This window comes from Heterodontus francisci, chromosome 38 (assembly GCF_036365525.1).
Source record: "Heterodontus francisci isolate sHetFra1 chromosome 38, sHetFra1.hap1, whole genome shotgun sequence".
Lineage (NCBI taxonomy): Eukaryota > Metazoa > Chordata > Chondrichthyes > Heterodontiformes > Heterodontidae > Heterodontus > Heterodontus francisci.
Window position 1 is genome coordinate 44,536,491 of NC_090408.1, and position 17,000 is coordinate 44,553,490.

Consider the following 17,000-nt stretch of genomic DNA (forward strand, 5'->3'; position numbering starts at 1 on the left):
TATACTAATCCTACATTAATCCCATATTCCTACCACATCCCCACCTTCCCTCAATTCCCCTACCACCTACCTATACTAGGGGCAATTTATAATGGCCAATTTACCTATCAACCTGCAAGTCTTTGGCTGTGGGAGGAAACTGGAGCACCCGGCGAAAACCCACGCTGTCACAGGGAGAACTTGCAACCTCCGCACAGACAGTACCCAGAATCGAACCCGGGTCACTGGAGTTGTGAGGCTGCGGTACTAACCACTGCGCCACTGTGACTCAGCTTAGTCACTTAATGACATTTCCCCCCAAAAGAGCCTGAGTCATATTAGCATACCTACATTATTAAATTATATTTGTTTCCTTTTCATGTCTCCTGTACCCAAGTCAAGAGAATAGGTGGAATACCCACCAGGCCTCTGACAACCCCAGCATATTTGGGGTGGTTCTCAAGTGGACTCCTGGGTAACTTTCTCTTCAATTCTCTTTGCCCCTTCCAGTACTCAGAATCACCGACTGACAAAGTTGAGATGACAGCTTTATTGCATAGATAATAGTGAGCAAAACAGCACTCTGATTAGGCCCCAGTTGGAGTACAGAGTCTGGGCACCACACCGCACTGTTTGAAGGACGTCGAGGCCTTGGAGAGGGTGCAGAGGAGATTTACTAGAATGGCACCAAGGATGAAAGACTTTAGTTAAGTGGAGACGAGAAAATCTCCTTGCACGAGAGAAGGTTAACACAAGACACAAGAGCTGGAATAGGCCACATAGCCCCTTGAGCTCGTTATATTCAATAAGATCATGATAGCACCTTTACGTCAAATCCATTTCCCCACCCTATCCCTCAATTCCCGTAATGCCCAAAAATCTGAGTCTTGAATAGATTCACCGACTGAGCATCCACAGCCCTCTGGAGTAGACAATTTCAAAGATTCACAACCCTCGGAATGAAGAAATTTCTCACCTCAACCCTAAATGACCGACACCTTATCCTGAGACTGTGATCCCAAGTTCTAGACTCTCCAGCCAGGGGAAACAACCTACCATCTATCCTGTCAAATTCCCTCAAAATTTTATATCTGCAATGAGATCATCTCTCATTCTTCTAAACTCGAGAATATAGGAATCAATCTTGTGATTCTTCACTGCAACTCTTTCCTCAGGTAAAGTGACCAAACTAAACAAAGTACTCCAGGCGTGATCTCACAAAGCCCTACATAATTGCAGTCAGACCTCCTTACTCTTATACTGCAACCCCTTTGCAATAAAGACAAGCATACCATTTGCCTTCCTAAATGCTTGCTGCAACTGCATGTTAACTTTGTGATTCATGTACAAGGACACCCAAATCACTAAATCTCAACATTTACTAGTCTCTCACATTATAAAAAATATTTTGCTTTCCCATTCTTGCTACCAATGTGGATAAGTTCATACATCTGCCACCTTTTTGCCTAATCACAAGTCTATATCCCTTTCCAGCCTGTGTCCTCTTCACAGCTTACATTCCCACCTAGCTTTGTACAAGCAGCGAACTTGGATACATTACACTGGGTCCCCCCACCCATGTCATTGATATGGATTATAAATAGTGATGCCAAGCACTGATCCTTGCAGTAGTCTACTAGTTACAACCTGATATCCCAAAGATTACTTTTTTGTCCTCCTTCATTTTCAATCCATTAACCAATCCTCAATCCATGCCAATATATTACTCCCAATCCCATGAACCTTCATCTTGTGCAACAACCTCATGTGTCACCTTATCAAATGCCTTTCTAAAAATCCAAACAAACTATATCTGTTGGTTTCCCCTTATCCACATGCTAGCTACAGCCTCAAATACAACTTCCTTTCAAAAAACTGTGTTGACTTTGCCTAATCATATTGTGCTTTCCAAGTGCCCGGTTATCACATCCTTAATAATGGATTCCAGCATTTTCCCTACTACTGATGTCAAGCTAACTGGCCTATAGGTCCCCATGTTCTCTCTCCTACCTTTCTTGAACAGTGGGGTTACATTTTCTACCATCCAATCTACAGGAACCATTCTATAATCTCGGGAATTCTGGAAGATCAAAATGAAGGCACTCACTATCTCACCCACCTCTTAAAATATACCTCCTCCAGTCCGAAAAATAACCAACCTACTCTGTTTTCTGTCACTCAGCCAATTTCCTATCCATGCTGCCACTGTCCCTTTTATTCCATGGGCTTCACCTTTGCTGACAAGCCTGTTACTTAGTACTTTATCAAGTGCCTTTTGGAAGTCCAGATGCACATTATCCGCATTACCCTCATCAACTCTCTCTGTTATAGAACATAGAACATTACAGCGCAGTACAGGCCCTTCGGCCCTCGATGTTGCGCCGACCTGTGAAACCATCGGACCTACACTATTCCATTTTCATCCATATGTCTATCCAATGACCACTTAAATGCCCTTAAAGTTGGCGAATCTACTACTGCTGCAGGCAGGGCGTTCCACGCCCCTACTACTCTCTGAGTAAAGAAACTACCTCTGACATCTGTCCTATATCTATCACCCCTTAACTTAAAGCTATGTCCCCTCGTGTTTGCCATCACCATCCGAGGAAAAAGACTCTCACTATCCACCCTATCTAATCCTCTGATTATCTTATATGTCTCTATTAAGTCACCTCTCCTCCCCTCCTTCTCTCCAACGAAAACAACCTCAAGTCCCTCAGCCTTTCCTCGTAAGACCCTCCCTCCATACCAGGCAACATCCTAGTAAATCTCCTCTGCACCCTTTCCAAAGCTTCCACATCCTTCCTATAATGCGGTGACCAGAACTGCACGCAATACTCCAGGTGCGGCCGCATCAGAGTTTTGTACAGCTGCAGCATGACCTCGTGGCTCCGAAACTCGATCCCCCTACAATTAAAAGCGAACACACCATATGCCTTCTTAACAGCCCTATTAACCTGGGTGGCAACTTTCAGGGATTTATGTACCTGGACACCAAGATCTCTCTGTTCATCTACACTACCAAGAATCTTCCCATTAGCCCAGTACTCTGCATTCCTGTTACTCCTTCCAAAGTGAATCACCTCACACTTTTCCGTATTAAACTCCATTTGCCATCTCTCAGCCCAGCTCTGCAGCCTATCTATGTCCCTCTGTACCCTACAACATCCTTCGGCACTATCCACAACTCCACCGACCTTCGTGTCATCCGCAAATTTACTAACCCACCCTTCTACACCCTCACATCCAGGTCATTTATAAAAATGACAAACAGCAGTGGCCCCAAAACAGATCCTTGCGGTACACCACTAGTAACTAAACTCCAGGATGAACATTTGCCATCAACCACCACCCTCTGTCTTCTTTCAGCTAGCCAATTTCTGATCCAAAGCACTAAATCACCTTCAATCCCATACTTCCGTATTTTCTGCAATAGCCTACCGTGGGGAACCTTATCAAATGCCTTACTGAAATCCATATACACCACATCCACGGCTTTACCCTGATCCACCTGTTTGGTCACCTTCTCGAAAAACTCAATAAGGTTTGTGAGGCACGACCTACCCTTCACAAAACCGTGCTGACTATCGCTAATGAACTTATTCTTTTCAAGATGATTATAAATCCTGTCTCTCATAACCTTTTCCAACATTTTACCCACAACCGAAGTAAGGCTCACAGGTCTATAATTACCAGGGCTGTCTCTACTCCCCTTCTTGAACAAGGGGACAACATTTGCTATCCTCCAGTCTTCCGGCACTATTCCTGTCGACAATGATGACATAAAGATCAAGGACAAAGGCTCTGCAATCTCCTCCCTGGCTTCCCAGAGAATCCTAGGATAAATCCCATCTGGCCCAGGGGACTTATCTATTTTCACACTTTCCAAAATTGCTAACACCTCCTCCTTGTGAACCTCAATCCCATCTCGCCTAGTAGTCTGTATCTCAGTGTTCTCCTCGACAACATTTTCTTTCTCTACTGTAAATACTGATGAAAAATATTCATTTAACGCTTCCCCTATCTCCTCTGATTCCACACACAACTTCCCACTACTATCCTTGATTGGCCCTAATCTAACTCTAGTCATTCTTTTATTCCTGATATACCTATAGAAAGCCTTAGGGTTTTCCTTGATCCTATCCGCCAATGACTTCTCGTGTCCTCTCCTCGCTCTTCTAAGCTCTCCCTTTAGATCCTTCCTGGCTAGCTTGTAACTCTCAAGCGCCCTAACTGAGCCTTCATGTCTCATCCTAACATAAGCCTTCTTCTTCCTCTTGACAAGCGCTTCAACTTCTTTAGTAAACCACGGCTCCCTCGCTCGACAACTTCCTCCCTGCCTGACAGGTACATACTTATCAAGGACACGCAGTAGCTGCTCCTTGAATAAGCTCCACATTTCGATTCTGCCCATCCCCTGCAGTTTCCTTCCCCGTCCTACGCATCCTAAGTCTTGCCTAATCGCATCATAATTTCCTTTCCCCCAGCTATAATTCTTGCCCTGCGGTATATACCTGTCCCTGCCCATCGCTAAGGTAAACCTAACCGAATTGTGATCACTATCACCAAAGTGCTCACCTACATCTAAATCTAACACCTGGCCGGGTTCATTACCCAGTACCAAATCCAATGTGGCATCGCCCCTGGTTGGCCTGTCTACATACTGTGTCAGAAAACCCTCCTGCACACACTGGACATCAGTGCTGTATCTCTAAAATAAAAATAAAAAATAAAAATCTAAAGTACTCGAACTATAGTATTTCCAGTCAATATTTGGAAAGTTAAAGTCCCCCATAACCACTCCCCTGTTACTCTCGCTCCTGTCCAGAATCATCTTCGCTATCCTTTCCTCTACATCTCTGGAACTATTCGGAGGTCTATAGAAAATTCCCAACAGGGTGACCTCTCCTCTCCTGTTTCTAACCTCGGCCCATACTACCTCAGTAGACGAGTCCTCAAACGTCCTTTCTGCCGCCGTAATACTCTCCTTGATTAACAATGCCACACCCCCCCCCTCTTTTACCATCTTCTCTGTTCTTACTGAAACATCTAAATCCCGGAACCTGCAACATCCATTCCTGTCCCTGCTCTACCCATGTCTCCGAAATGGCCACAACATCGAGATCCCAGGTACCAACCCATGCTGCAAGCTCACCCACCTTATTCCGGATGCTCCTGGCGTTGAAGTAGACACACTTTAAACCAAGTTCTTGCTTGCCAGTGCCCTCTTGCGTCCTTGTAACCTTATCCCTGACCTCACTACTCTCAACATCCTGTACACTGGAACTACAATTTATCTCATCAAAAATGCTCAATCAAGTTAGTTAAACACAATATGCCTTTAACAAATCCGTGCTGGCTTTCCTTAATTAATCTTAATTAGACATTTGTCCTCGTGACTGTTAATTTTCTCCTGAATTATCGTTTCTAAAAGCTTTCCGACCAGCAAGGTTAACCTGATTGGCCTGTAGTTGCTGGATTTATCCTTACACCCTTTTTTGAACAAGGGTGTAACATTTGTAATTCTCCAGTCCTCTGGCACCACCCTTGTATCTAAGGAGGACTGGAAGATTATGGCCAGTACCTTCACAATTGCATCCCTTACTTCCCTCAGTATTCTCAGATGCATCCCAGCTGGTCCTGGCGACTTAACAACTTTTTAGAGCCAGTCTACCTAATAACTCCCCTATCAATTTTTAGCCCATCCAGAATCTCAACTATCTTCTCTTTCAATACAACTTTGGCAGCATCATCTTCCTTGGCAAAGACAGTGCAAAGTACTCATTTAGTATCATAGCCATGCTCTCTGTCCCCATGCATAGATCCCCTTTTTGGTCCCACCCCATCTATTACTACATTTTTACTATTTATATGCCATAGAAGACTTTTGGATTCTCTTATGTTCACTGCTAGTCTCTTCTCCTACTCTCTCTGCCTCTCATTTCTTTTTTAACTCCCCCTCTGAACTTCCTATATTCAGCCTGGTTCTCACTTGTATCAACCACCTGGCATCTGTCATATGCACCTTTTTCAGCTTCATCTTATTATCTATGTCTTCCATCAACCAGGGAGCTATGGCTTTGGTTGCCCTACCTTTCCCCCTCATGGGAATGTACCTCAACTGTACCAGAATTATCTTCCCCTTTAAAGGCAGGCCATTGCGGTTACAGATTGGCCTGCCAATCATTGATTCCAATTTACCTGGGACAGATCTGTTCTCACTCTACTGATATCGCCATGCTCCAATTAATATTCTGACTCTGACTTGCTCCTTGTCCTTTTCCATAGCCAACCTAAACCTTATGATACTATGATCACTGTTCCCTTAATGCTCCCCTATCGAGACTTGATCCACCTCATTCCCCAGAAACAGATCCAGCAATGCCTCCTTCCTCATTGGACCGGAAATATACTGATCAAGAAAATTCTCCTGAACAGATTCCAGAAACTCTTCCCCCTCTCTGCCCTTTACACGATTACTATCCCAGTCTAGATTAGCATAATTGAAGCCCCCCTTTATCACTATGTAGTTTTTGCACCTAATTTCCCTGCAAATTTGCTCCTCTCTCTTTCCCACTAGATGGTGGGCTATAGAATACATCCAGCAATGAAATGGTGCTTCTATTATTTCTTAACTCTAACCAAATGGATCTGTCCTTGACCCCTCTAGGATGTCCTCTTTCTCCAGCACTGTAATATTCTCCTTAATCAATACTGTCACCCCTCTGGCGTTGTCTCCTTCCCTATCTTTCCTGAACATCTTGTATCCAGGAATATTTAGCACCTGGTCCTGTCCTTTTTTGAGACAAGTCTCTGCGATTGCCATGACATCATACTCCCGTGGCTACGTGTGCCTGCAGCTCACCAAACTTATTTACCACACTTCATGCATTTATCTACATGCATTGCAAACTAATTTAGATCTTACTGCATTTTCTTTTACTCTGACCCCACCTAATACCTTACTATTTCTTACTCCAGTGCTATCTGTCTTCCCAATCCTTTGTGCACCTTGTTTATCTTTATTAATGCTGCATCCTGGCTCCCACTCCCTTGCCAAGTTCGCATAAACCCTCCCCAACAGCAGTACATTCTGTGTGTCTTGTACTGCGAAGACTGACAATATTTAACATCTCTGCCATTTCCTTATTCCCCATTATAATTTCTCCTGCCTCTACTACCAGGGGATCCACATTTACTTTTGTTAATATCTTCCTTTTAATATACTTATTAAAAAGATTGTAAGAGCTTTTACATTTCTTGCTAGTTTACTCTCTTTCTATTTTCTAGATCTTTATCAATTTCTTGGTCAACCTTTGCTGATTTTTAAAAACCCATCCAATCCTCAAGCTTACTATTTCTTTTGGGACATTGTATCCCTCTACTTTTAATTTAATAGCATCCTTAACTTCTCTAGCCATGGTTGGACAGCTTTTCCAGTGGAATTTTTATTCCTCAAGGGAATGTACATTTGTTGAGAATTATGAATTATTTCTTTAAATGTTTTCCATTGCTCACCTACCGTATCATTTAATCTAATTTCCCAATCTAACTCAGCCAACTTTCCCCTCATACCTATGCAACTGGCTTTGTTTAAATCTAAGACCCTAGTTTGGGACATAACTACAACATTTTCAAACTTAACATGAAATTCAATCATATTACGATCACTCTGCGCCAGAGAATTTTTTGCTGTAAGGTTACTAATTGGCTCCTCAACATATTGTTTTAGAAGACGGTCATGAATGCATTCCATGAGCTTGCTCTCAAGTTACTTTTGCCAATTTGTTTGCCCAGTCTATAAGGAGGTTAAAGTCCCCCAGGATTATTACAATACTCTTGTTACATGCTCCTCTAATTTCCTGGTTTACCCTCTGTCCTACACTATGATTACTGTTAGGGGGCCTGTAAACTACTAAGATGAGATCTGATAGCAATTGTTGAAAATCATGAGAGGTTTGATAGAGTGAATAAGGAGAAACTGGTTTCTTGTGGCAGAAGGATCAGTAACTAGAGGATTCAGATTTAAGGTAATTGGCAAAAGAACCAGATGCAACATGAGGAAATTTTTTTTTTAAACTTGAAAGGGCAGTGGAAGCACATTCCATAATCACTTTGATAAAGGGTTTTGGGCAAATACTTGAAGGGGAAATTTGTAAGGCTATGGGGAAAGAGTAGGGGAGTGGAATTAACTGAATAACTCTTTCAAAGAGAACAATGGGCTGAATGGTCTCCTCTATGCTGTAGCATTCTAAAATTCTATGATATCATGGGTTATTAAAGCATTGCACCACCTCCTAGGTTTAGCAAATCTGAACCAGTTACTTTAATGAAAAATGCCTTTCTTTAAACTCCCATTCAAAAAGTAAGGTACTTACAGTTGTTTCACAACAGCAACAATGACAGCATTTTCTGACGACTTTGTTGCCCTGATGGATCTAGAAGTAATGGCCACAGTTATTTTACCATCACATACAAAGCAGTGTACAGATAAACATTAGAATCAGAGTTATTCTGGGCCATGGAATGAGACATCCAGTGATCAATGGAAGCAACAGCCTCTTCACTCCATTCAAGGGAAACTTACACAAGGCACAAAGCCAGAAAATTTTCCATGTCAAGCACCCCAGCCTCTTCTTACTGCACCCCCATCCCCCCACAAACCTCACCGAAAAATCAGCTACATCAACTAAAAAAGGTTGAAAATTAAGGGTGGACTTTTTTTTAAAAAATCCCTTCATGGGATATGGGCATTGCTGGCAAGGCCAGCATTTATTGCCCATCCCTAATTGCTCAAAAAAGTGGTGGTGAGATGCCTTCTTGAACTGCTGCAATCCATCTGGTGCGGGTATACCCACAGTGCTGTTAAGGAGGGAATTCCAGGATTTTGACCCAACGACAGTGAAGGAACAGTGATATTGTTCCAAGTCAGGATGGTGTGTGACTTAAAGGGGAACTTACAGATGGTGGTGTTCACGTGCATCGGCTGCCCTTGTCCTTCAATGTGGAAGAGGTTGCTGGTCTGGAAGGTGCTGACGGTAAGCCTTGGTGAGTTGCTGCAGTGCATCTTGTAGATGGTACACACTGCTGCCACTGTACGTTGGTGGAGGGAGTGAATGTTTAAGGTGGTGGATGGGCTGTTGATCAAACAGACTGCTTTGTCCTGGATGGTGTTGAGCTTCGAGTCTTGTCGAAGCTGCACCCATCCAGGCAAGTGGAGAGTATTTCAGCACACTCCTGACTTGTGCCTTGTAGATGGTGGACAGGTTTTGGGGAGTCAGGTGGTGAGTTACTCACTACAGAATTCACAGCCTCTGACCTGCTCTTGTAGCTACAGCATTTATGTGGCTGCTTCAGTTCAGTTTCTGGTCAATGGTAACCGCACCCCCCCCACCAAACCCCCCCCACAGGTAGTTGTTAGTGGGGGATTCACCGATGGTAATGTCAAGGGGAGATGGTTAGATTCTCTCTTGTTGGAGATGGTCATTGCCTGGCACTCGTGCAGCACAAATTTTACTTGCCACATTAGCCCAAGCCTGAATTTTGTTGTGTATTCCAGCTGAAGTGTCAGTTTTAGCAGTTTGGGGAACATCACATCATTCTAGTAACAGAGCAAGATGTGCTAAAAACCAACAGGTTCTGTTACATCACAGCCATGTGTGTGCAAACAGCCATCAGACGAAGAAATACCAGAGGCAAATTGAGACTTCAAATTCAAAAGTACTTTCAAACTGTAAAATTCAAGTGTTAGGAACTTGATGTATTCAGAGTCAGGGTGAAGGAAAGGGCATTTGGGGTTAGTGGGGGGGGGTGACAGGGTGAAGTAAAGGGCATTGGGGTTGGTGGGGGGGGGCGGTGGGCAGTGGGGTGGGTCAAGCCAGAGTGAAGTAAGGGGAACCTTGATTATGTTCAGCAAAATGAATAGGGTTTATAAGTAAGTATTTGTCATGCACCTTGCTGCAGCTCTCTGATTGTGTGTCATTAAAAATAGAGGCAGAAGTACTGGAAACACATCCCATCCGTATTGGAATAGAAAAGAGGTAGGTTCAGCTCTGCGCAGAGACCCAAGTCAGTTCAAAGTGCAGTTATCTAAAGCATTGAATAGTGACTCTCATTTCAATTCTCAAAGGACTGACATACACATCTAACATTTGCTACATTTTTTCTTCATCCATTGCATTATTTAAATTAACAGGGGTCTCAAAGAAAAAAAGACAGACTTGTACTTACACAGCACCTTTCACGACCACCGGACATCTCAAAGCGCTTTACAGCCAATGAAACACTTTTTGAAGTGTAGTCATTATAGTAATGTAGGAAACACGGCAGCCAGTTTTGTCCACAGCAAGCTCCCACAAAAAGTAGTGACCAGATAATCTGCTTTGGTGATGTTGGTTGAGGGATAAATATTGGCCAAGACACCAGGGGGAAAAACTCCCCTGCTTTTCTTTGACATAGTGCAATGGGATCTTTAACATCCGCCCTAGCTGGCAGATGGGGCGTCAGTTAAACATCTCATCCAAAAGACAGCACCTCTGAGAGTGTAGCACTCCCTTGGTGCTGCACTGGAGGGTCAGCCTTGATTTTTGCACTCCAAGTCCTAGAGTGGGACTTGAACCCAGAACCTTGTGACTCAGAGGCAAGAGCGCTACCAACTGAACCACAGCCTGACACTGAAAGATCTGAAATTATTTCCATAGCTTTCAGTTGGAGTATATGATACTGAGTGAGCACAAACACACCACTTGAACTAAACACAAATACTCAAAAAGTAATTGTTTAGTAGGAAACCGAATACATGTAAAAACAGAAAATAATGAAAATACTCAGCAGGTCAGGCAGCATCTGTGAAGAGACAAAAAGAGTTAATGTTTCACATTCATGACCTTTCATCAGAACTTGCTGAGTATTTCCAGCGTCTGCAGTATTTTGCTTTGGTGTGAGAACCTAGAAACAGATCTGACAGCTGGGACCAACATCTGTATTCATGAAACTGACCAGACTCAGTGATGAATCAACTGTCTGTATACTGCAGTCAAGAGCAACAACTCACCGACATAGTGCTTCTGCATCAAAATATGTGGAATGTCTATGATCTATGATGATGATCTCATGATTCTTGTCTGAGAAACATTCCAATGCAGCCTCTGGCGTCTGTGCCACATTGCACTTGTACCCCGCCCGGTCACAAGCCCACCAGAATCCGGTACTCTGGCTATCTTCCTTGGCAAACACAAGAAGCACCTGGGGGAAGAAAAAAAATGCACATTTGAAACACTTTGACTGATCTGAAGTCAATGGCAGCTCCAGAAAGGGAGAGTAGAGTGGGTTTGCTGCAAGTATTTCAACTTAAAATACACACTTACGAGAGGAAACGAAATCTAATAGGTCAGGTTTACAAGATGAATTGCCCAAATCAGACCCATGAGAAACATTTTCCTCACAGCTTTAAAAACTCCAGCAGCCAGGTTCAGTGAAGCAGATAATTTACTGCATTTCTTCTTGTGGTGCCATGCTATTGCCACTAAGACCCACAAAGCCCAATATAAAAGCAGAAGAATGGGCTTGTGTAAAAGGGCAGAGGCTAGTTGAGTTCAACTCTAACACACAGAAGGAATTAGAAAAATTACACTGTACAAACATCAGATACCTTCCTGCTGACTCTCCAAAGCACCAATTCTCACCTGAAAGTCGAACAGCAGGAGACTCCTGGGCTGAACATGAATGCTGGTTTAATATAAACCCCCTTGCTCAAAGTCTAATCAAAAAACAGCAGAAATTCCTCTGGCACATTCCAGACACAAATCACACAAGTGGCCGAGGCCACTATCAGCAGCAGTAACCTGGTTAAGTTTCAAAAGCTTCATATGTGGTTCAAATTTAAAAATTGAGCAATTCATCTTTTATAACTACAACCTGCCCAAAGTTTTGTTTGTAGTCTGCTCAGATAACACAGCCATGCGAGTGAACGTTTCTAGGAAGGTGACCTGGTCATGAACAAAAATAAGGCTGTGTACCAGCAGATCCTGATCAAAATGGTTATTGATAAACTAGTTCGGTTATCTTCATATCAAATTCTGCATGACTTGCAGATAAAGGCCACAGACAAGGTTGTGCACATAGCCCATTTAACTAAAGCAATGGCAAATATTTTAGACAAAAGCAGTGCAACTGCTAAAATGTGCTGCTAACAATCTGCCAGAAGTAACAGCTTTTAGTTATTAAATATTTCACCAAAAATTATAAAGAGCTTTAAGACATTTAGATGTGCATGATCAAGAAGTTTGCAGACATACGAACATACGAATTAGGAGCAGGAGTAGGCCACTCGGCCCCTCGAGCATGCTCCACCATTCAGTAAGTTCATGGCTGAACTGATTACTCCACATTTCCACCTACCCCCAATAACCTTTCACCCCCTTGCTTATCAAGAATCTATCTACCTCTTCCTTAAAAATATTCAAAGACTCGCCTTCCACTGACTTTTGACGAAGAAAATTCCAAAGACTAACGACCCACAGAGAAAAAATTTCTCCTCATCTCTGTCTTAAATGGGCGACCCCTTGTTTTTAAACAGTGATTGTTAGCTCGAGATTTTCCCACAAGGGGAAACATCCTTTCCACATCCACCCTGTCAAGACCCCTCAGGATCTTAGATGTTTCAATCAAGTCGCCTCTTACTCTTCTAAATTTCAGCAGATACAAGTCTAGCCTGTCCAATCTTTCCTCTAAGACAGCCCACCCATTCCAGGTATTAGTGTAGTAAACCTTCTCTGTACTGCCTCCAGTGCATTTACATTCTTCTTAAATAAGGAGACCAGTACTGTACACAGTACTCCAGATGTGCCCTGTATAGCTGAAGCATAACCTCCCTACTTTTGTATTCAATTCCCCTCGCGATAAACAATAACATTCTATTAGCATTCCTAATTACATGCTGTACATGCATACTAACCTTTTGCGATTCATGCACTCGGACAGCCAGATTCCTGCGCATCTCAGAGCTCTGCAATCTCTCACCATTTAGATAATATGCTTCTTTTTTATTCTTCCTGCCAAAGTGGTCAATTTCCCACTTTCCCACATTATACTCCATTTGCCAGGTCTTTGCCCACTCACTTAACCTATCTATATCCCTTTGTAGCCTCCTTATGCCCTCTTCACAACTTACTTTCCTACCTATCTTTGTGTCATCAGCAAATTTAGCAACCATACCTTTGGTCCTTTCATCTAAGTCATTGACATAAATTGTAAAAAGTTGAGGCCCCAGCACAGATGACACAAAGATTGGCCGTGTGGTAGATAGCGAGGAGGAAAGCTGTAGGCTGCAGGAAGATATTGATGGTCTGGTCAGATGGGTGGAAAAGTGGCAAATGGAATTCAATCCGGAGAAGTGTGAGTTGATGCATTTGGGGAGGAGAAACAAAGCAAAGGAATACACAATAAATGGGAGAATATGGAGATGTGTTGAGGAAGTGAGGGACCTGGGAGTGAATGTCCACAGATCCCTGAAGGTAGCAGGACAGGTTGATAAGGTGGTTAAGAAGGCATATGGAATCCTTTCCTTTATTAGCCGAGGTATAGAATATAAGGGCAGGGAGGTTATGCTGGAACTGTATAACTCATTGGTTGGGCCACAATTTAAGAGTCAGAGTTATACAGCACAGAAACAGGCCCTTCGGCCCATCGTGCCCTTGCCAGCCATCAAGCACCTGTCTATTCTAATCCCATTTTCCAGCACTTGGCCCGTAGCCTTGTATGCTATGGCATTTCAAGTGCTCATCTAAATACTTCTTAAATGTTGAGCGTCTACCATTCCTTCAGACAATGTGTTCCAGATTCCAACCACCTGTTGGGTGAAAGCTTTTCCTCAAATCTCCTCTAAACCTCTTTCCCCTTCCCTTAAATCTATGTCCCCTGGTTACTGACACGTCCACTAAGGGAAAAGGTTTCTTCCTATCTATGCCCCTCATAATTTTGTATACCTCAGTCAGGTCCCCCCTCAGCCTGCTCTGCTCTAAGGAAAACAATCCTAGCCTAGCCAGTCTCTCTTCATAGCTGAAATGCTCCAGCCCAGGCAACATCCTGGTGAATCTCCTCTGCACCCTCTCCAGTGCAATCACATCCTTTCTATAGTGTGGTGACCAGAATTGTACACAGTACTCCAGCTGTGGCCTAACTAGCATTTTATACAACTCGAGTCCTGTGTGCAGCTTTGGTCACCTCATTACAGAAAGGATATAATTGCAGTTGAGAGAGTACAGAGGAGATTTACAAGGATGTTGCCAGAACTGGAAAATTGCAACTCTGAGGAAAGATTGGATAGGCTGGGGTTGTTCTCCTTAGAACAGAGGAGGCTGAGGGGAGATTTGATTGTGATGTACAAAATAGTGTGGGGCCTGGATAGAGTGGATGGGAAGGGCCTATTCACCTTAGCAGAGAGGTCAGTGACCAGAGGGCATAGATTTAAAATGATTGGTAGAAAGATTAGAGGGGAGATGAGGAAAAAACTTTTCACTCAGAGGGTGGTGATGGTCCGGAACTCACTGCCTGAAAGGGTATAGAAGCAGAAACCCTCAACTCATTTAAAAGGAGTCTGGATATGCACCTTAAGTGCCGTAATCTGCAGGGCTACAGACCAAATGCTAGAAAGTGGGATGAGGCTGGGTGGCTCATTTTTCAGTTGGCGAAGACACGATGGGCCAAGTGGCCTCTTTCTGTGCCGTAAAATATGATTCTATGAATGGGGCATGATAAAGATTTACAAGTTGCACAGTTTGCCTGCAGTTCTAGGTGTAACACTAATATTGAACATTGACTATTGTACATGCAACTGGAAGAAAATTTAATGCTCTGATCATGAGCTCTCAGCAGTGGTGATGGCTGAAAGGCACTACATCAGAATGTTTAAAGTGAATTGTGCCTGGATCAATTCATTTTCCGTTTACCGACAACATTACTGCAACTTTTCTGTGAAATTAGAGGGATCAAGAATCTGCAGCCCTGGTCGTGTACTCCTGCTGAGCTTCCGGGGGGAGTCCCTGCTGGAGCTCAGATGTGTTGGGACTGAACTTCAAAACATTTAAGATGGCCAACTATGGCACAGCCTTCACTTGTCCTAACAAAGCCTTAGAGGCCGAGGGCTCCCAAAGTTGGGAGTTCCCGTGCCCTCAGAGAAACTTGGCTTAGGTGCATCTTGTGAGACCAGGAATACCACATTCATCACCTGAGGAGGTGGGGCCTACCTGGGGGGTTGAGACATGGACCCGACCTCAGCAGGGAAAATTGTGCTCCTTTTCAAGAACAGCACTGGGGGTCAATTTCCTTTTGCTTCCGAGGATGGGGATATCCAGATTCTTCCCCTTACCCCATTGCAACCGCCCCCTCACTCCAAGCCAGATTTTCTAGCCTCTTTCTTATGGCAGGGAACCTAGATGGGCCCCTTATTTAAAAGGTGCCAACATTGGCTGGTGAAAGAGGATCCCCTCACACCCCCATACTTTGGTGGGGTCAGCAGCAGAGGGGTCTCAGGCAGGCATATCGCAATACTTACACTCTGATCATCTGGAACCCGCCCCTGCGGTGTTCCTGGCCCCAACGCATATAATGGTGAAACTATTATTGGATTGGACACAAAACAATTCCCTGGCATTCAATACAAATTTAGCTGTTCCTAATATACGTGTAACTGTAAGAGTTTTGGTCACCATAACCAAGGAGGGTATACTTGCCTTAGATGAGGTGCAATGAATATTCATAGATTGATTCCGAGAATGAGAGGGTTGTCCTATGAGAAGAGATTAAGTAGAATGGGCGGGCGTTGGCTGTGGTGGGGAAGAGATGGTCGCCCACCTCCTCCTGGAATGTGCCTTTGCAAAGCAGGTGTGGAAAGAGATGCAGTGGTTTTTGTCAAGGTTCATCCCAAGCAGCTCTGTAACACAGGAGTCTGTGCTCTACGGGCTGTTCCCAGGGACGCACACCGAGACAAACATCAACTGCTGCTGGAGGACTATCAATTCGGTGAAAGACGCCCTTTGGTCTGCCCGAAACTTGCTGGTCTTCCAGCGCAAAGAGTTGTCCACCACCGAATGTTGCAGACTGGCACATTCCAAGGTCCAGGACTACGTGCTGAGGGACGCACTAAAGCTTGGGGCAGCCGCAGCAAAGGCTCAATGGGGAAAGACCACAGTGTAAGGTTCCCCCACCAAGCTGAACTGAGGGGCTGGATCCATGGGAAACCCCTCGAACTGTATCATTAATATTCTCAATTGCTGTAAATGTAAAACTGTAATTGACATGACAATTGTGAAACGGAAGGGTTGGGAAGAAACTCATGACAGTATTGAAGGAAACTGATCTCCCTTGCAATGATGTGTATTTTTTAGTGCTGTTTGGAAACTGTTTGGCAATGTAATTTTTACAGATTTTTATGAATAAAGTATATTTTGGAAATAAAACAAAAATTAAGTAGAATGGGCCTAGAATGTACCCATGTTCACTGTAGTTTAGAAGAATGAGCACTGGACAGGATAGATGCTGACTGGTGAGTCTGGAACTAGGGCATATAGTCTAGGATAAGGGAGTGACCATTTAGGACTGAGATGAAAAGAAACTTTTTAGCTCAGAGAATTGCAAACTTCTGGAATTCTCTACCCCAAATTGTTGAGTATATTCAAGACTGAGATTGATAGATTTTTGCATTCTAAGGGAATCAAAGGATATATTTGCACCACACAGTCGATGACCATCTCCAACAAGAGAATTAACCAACTCCCCTTGACTTCAACGATATTACTATCACCAAATCCCCCACCATCAACATTTTGGGAGTCATCAGTGACCAGACACTGAACTGGACAACCCACACAAATACTGTGGCTACAAGAGCAAATCAGAGGCTGGGAATTCAGTGGTGAGTAACTCATCTCCTGACTCCCAAAGCCTGTCCACCATCTACAAGGGACAAGTCAGCAACGTGTTAGAATACTTTCCACTTGCCTGGATGGGTGCAGCTCCAACAA

The 17,000-nt window shown here is 43.7% G+C and overlaps 1 protein-coding gene across 3 annotated transcripts in view; it reads right to left on the reverse strand.

Annotated features, from left to right (window-relative positions):
* Positions 1-17,000, reverse strand: part of pde8a (phosphodiesterase 8A) — a 132,626-nt gene that overhangs the window by 55,300 nt on the left and 60,326 nt on the right. For all 3 annotated transcript variants that reach the window (XM_068018302.1, XM_068018299.1, XM_068018301.1), the window contains 2 exons: positions 11,033-11,223; positions 8,358-8,417 (listed from right to left, as the gene is read on the reverse strand). In XM_068018302.1, coding sequence (XP_067874403.1) covers positions 8,358-8,417; positions 11,033-11,223 — 251 coding nt within the window. The remainder of the gene's footprint in view (positions 1-8,357; positions 8,418-11,032; positions 11,224-17,000) is intronic.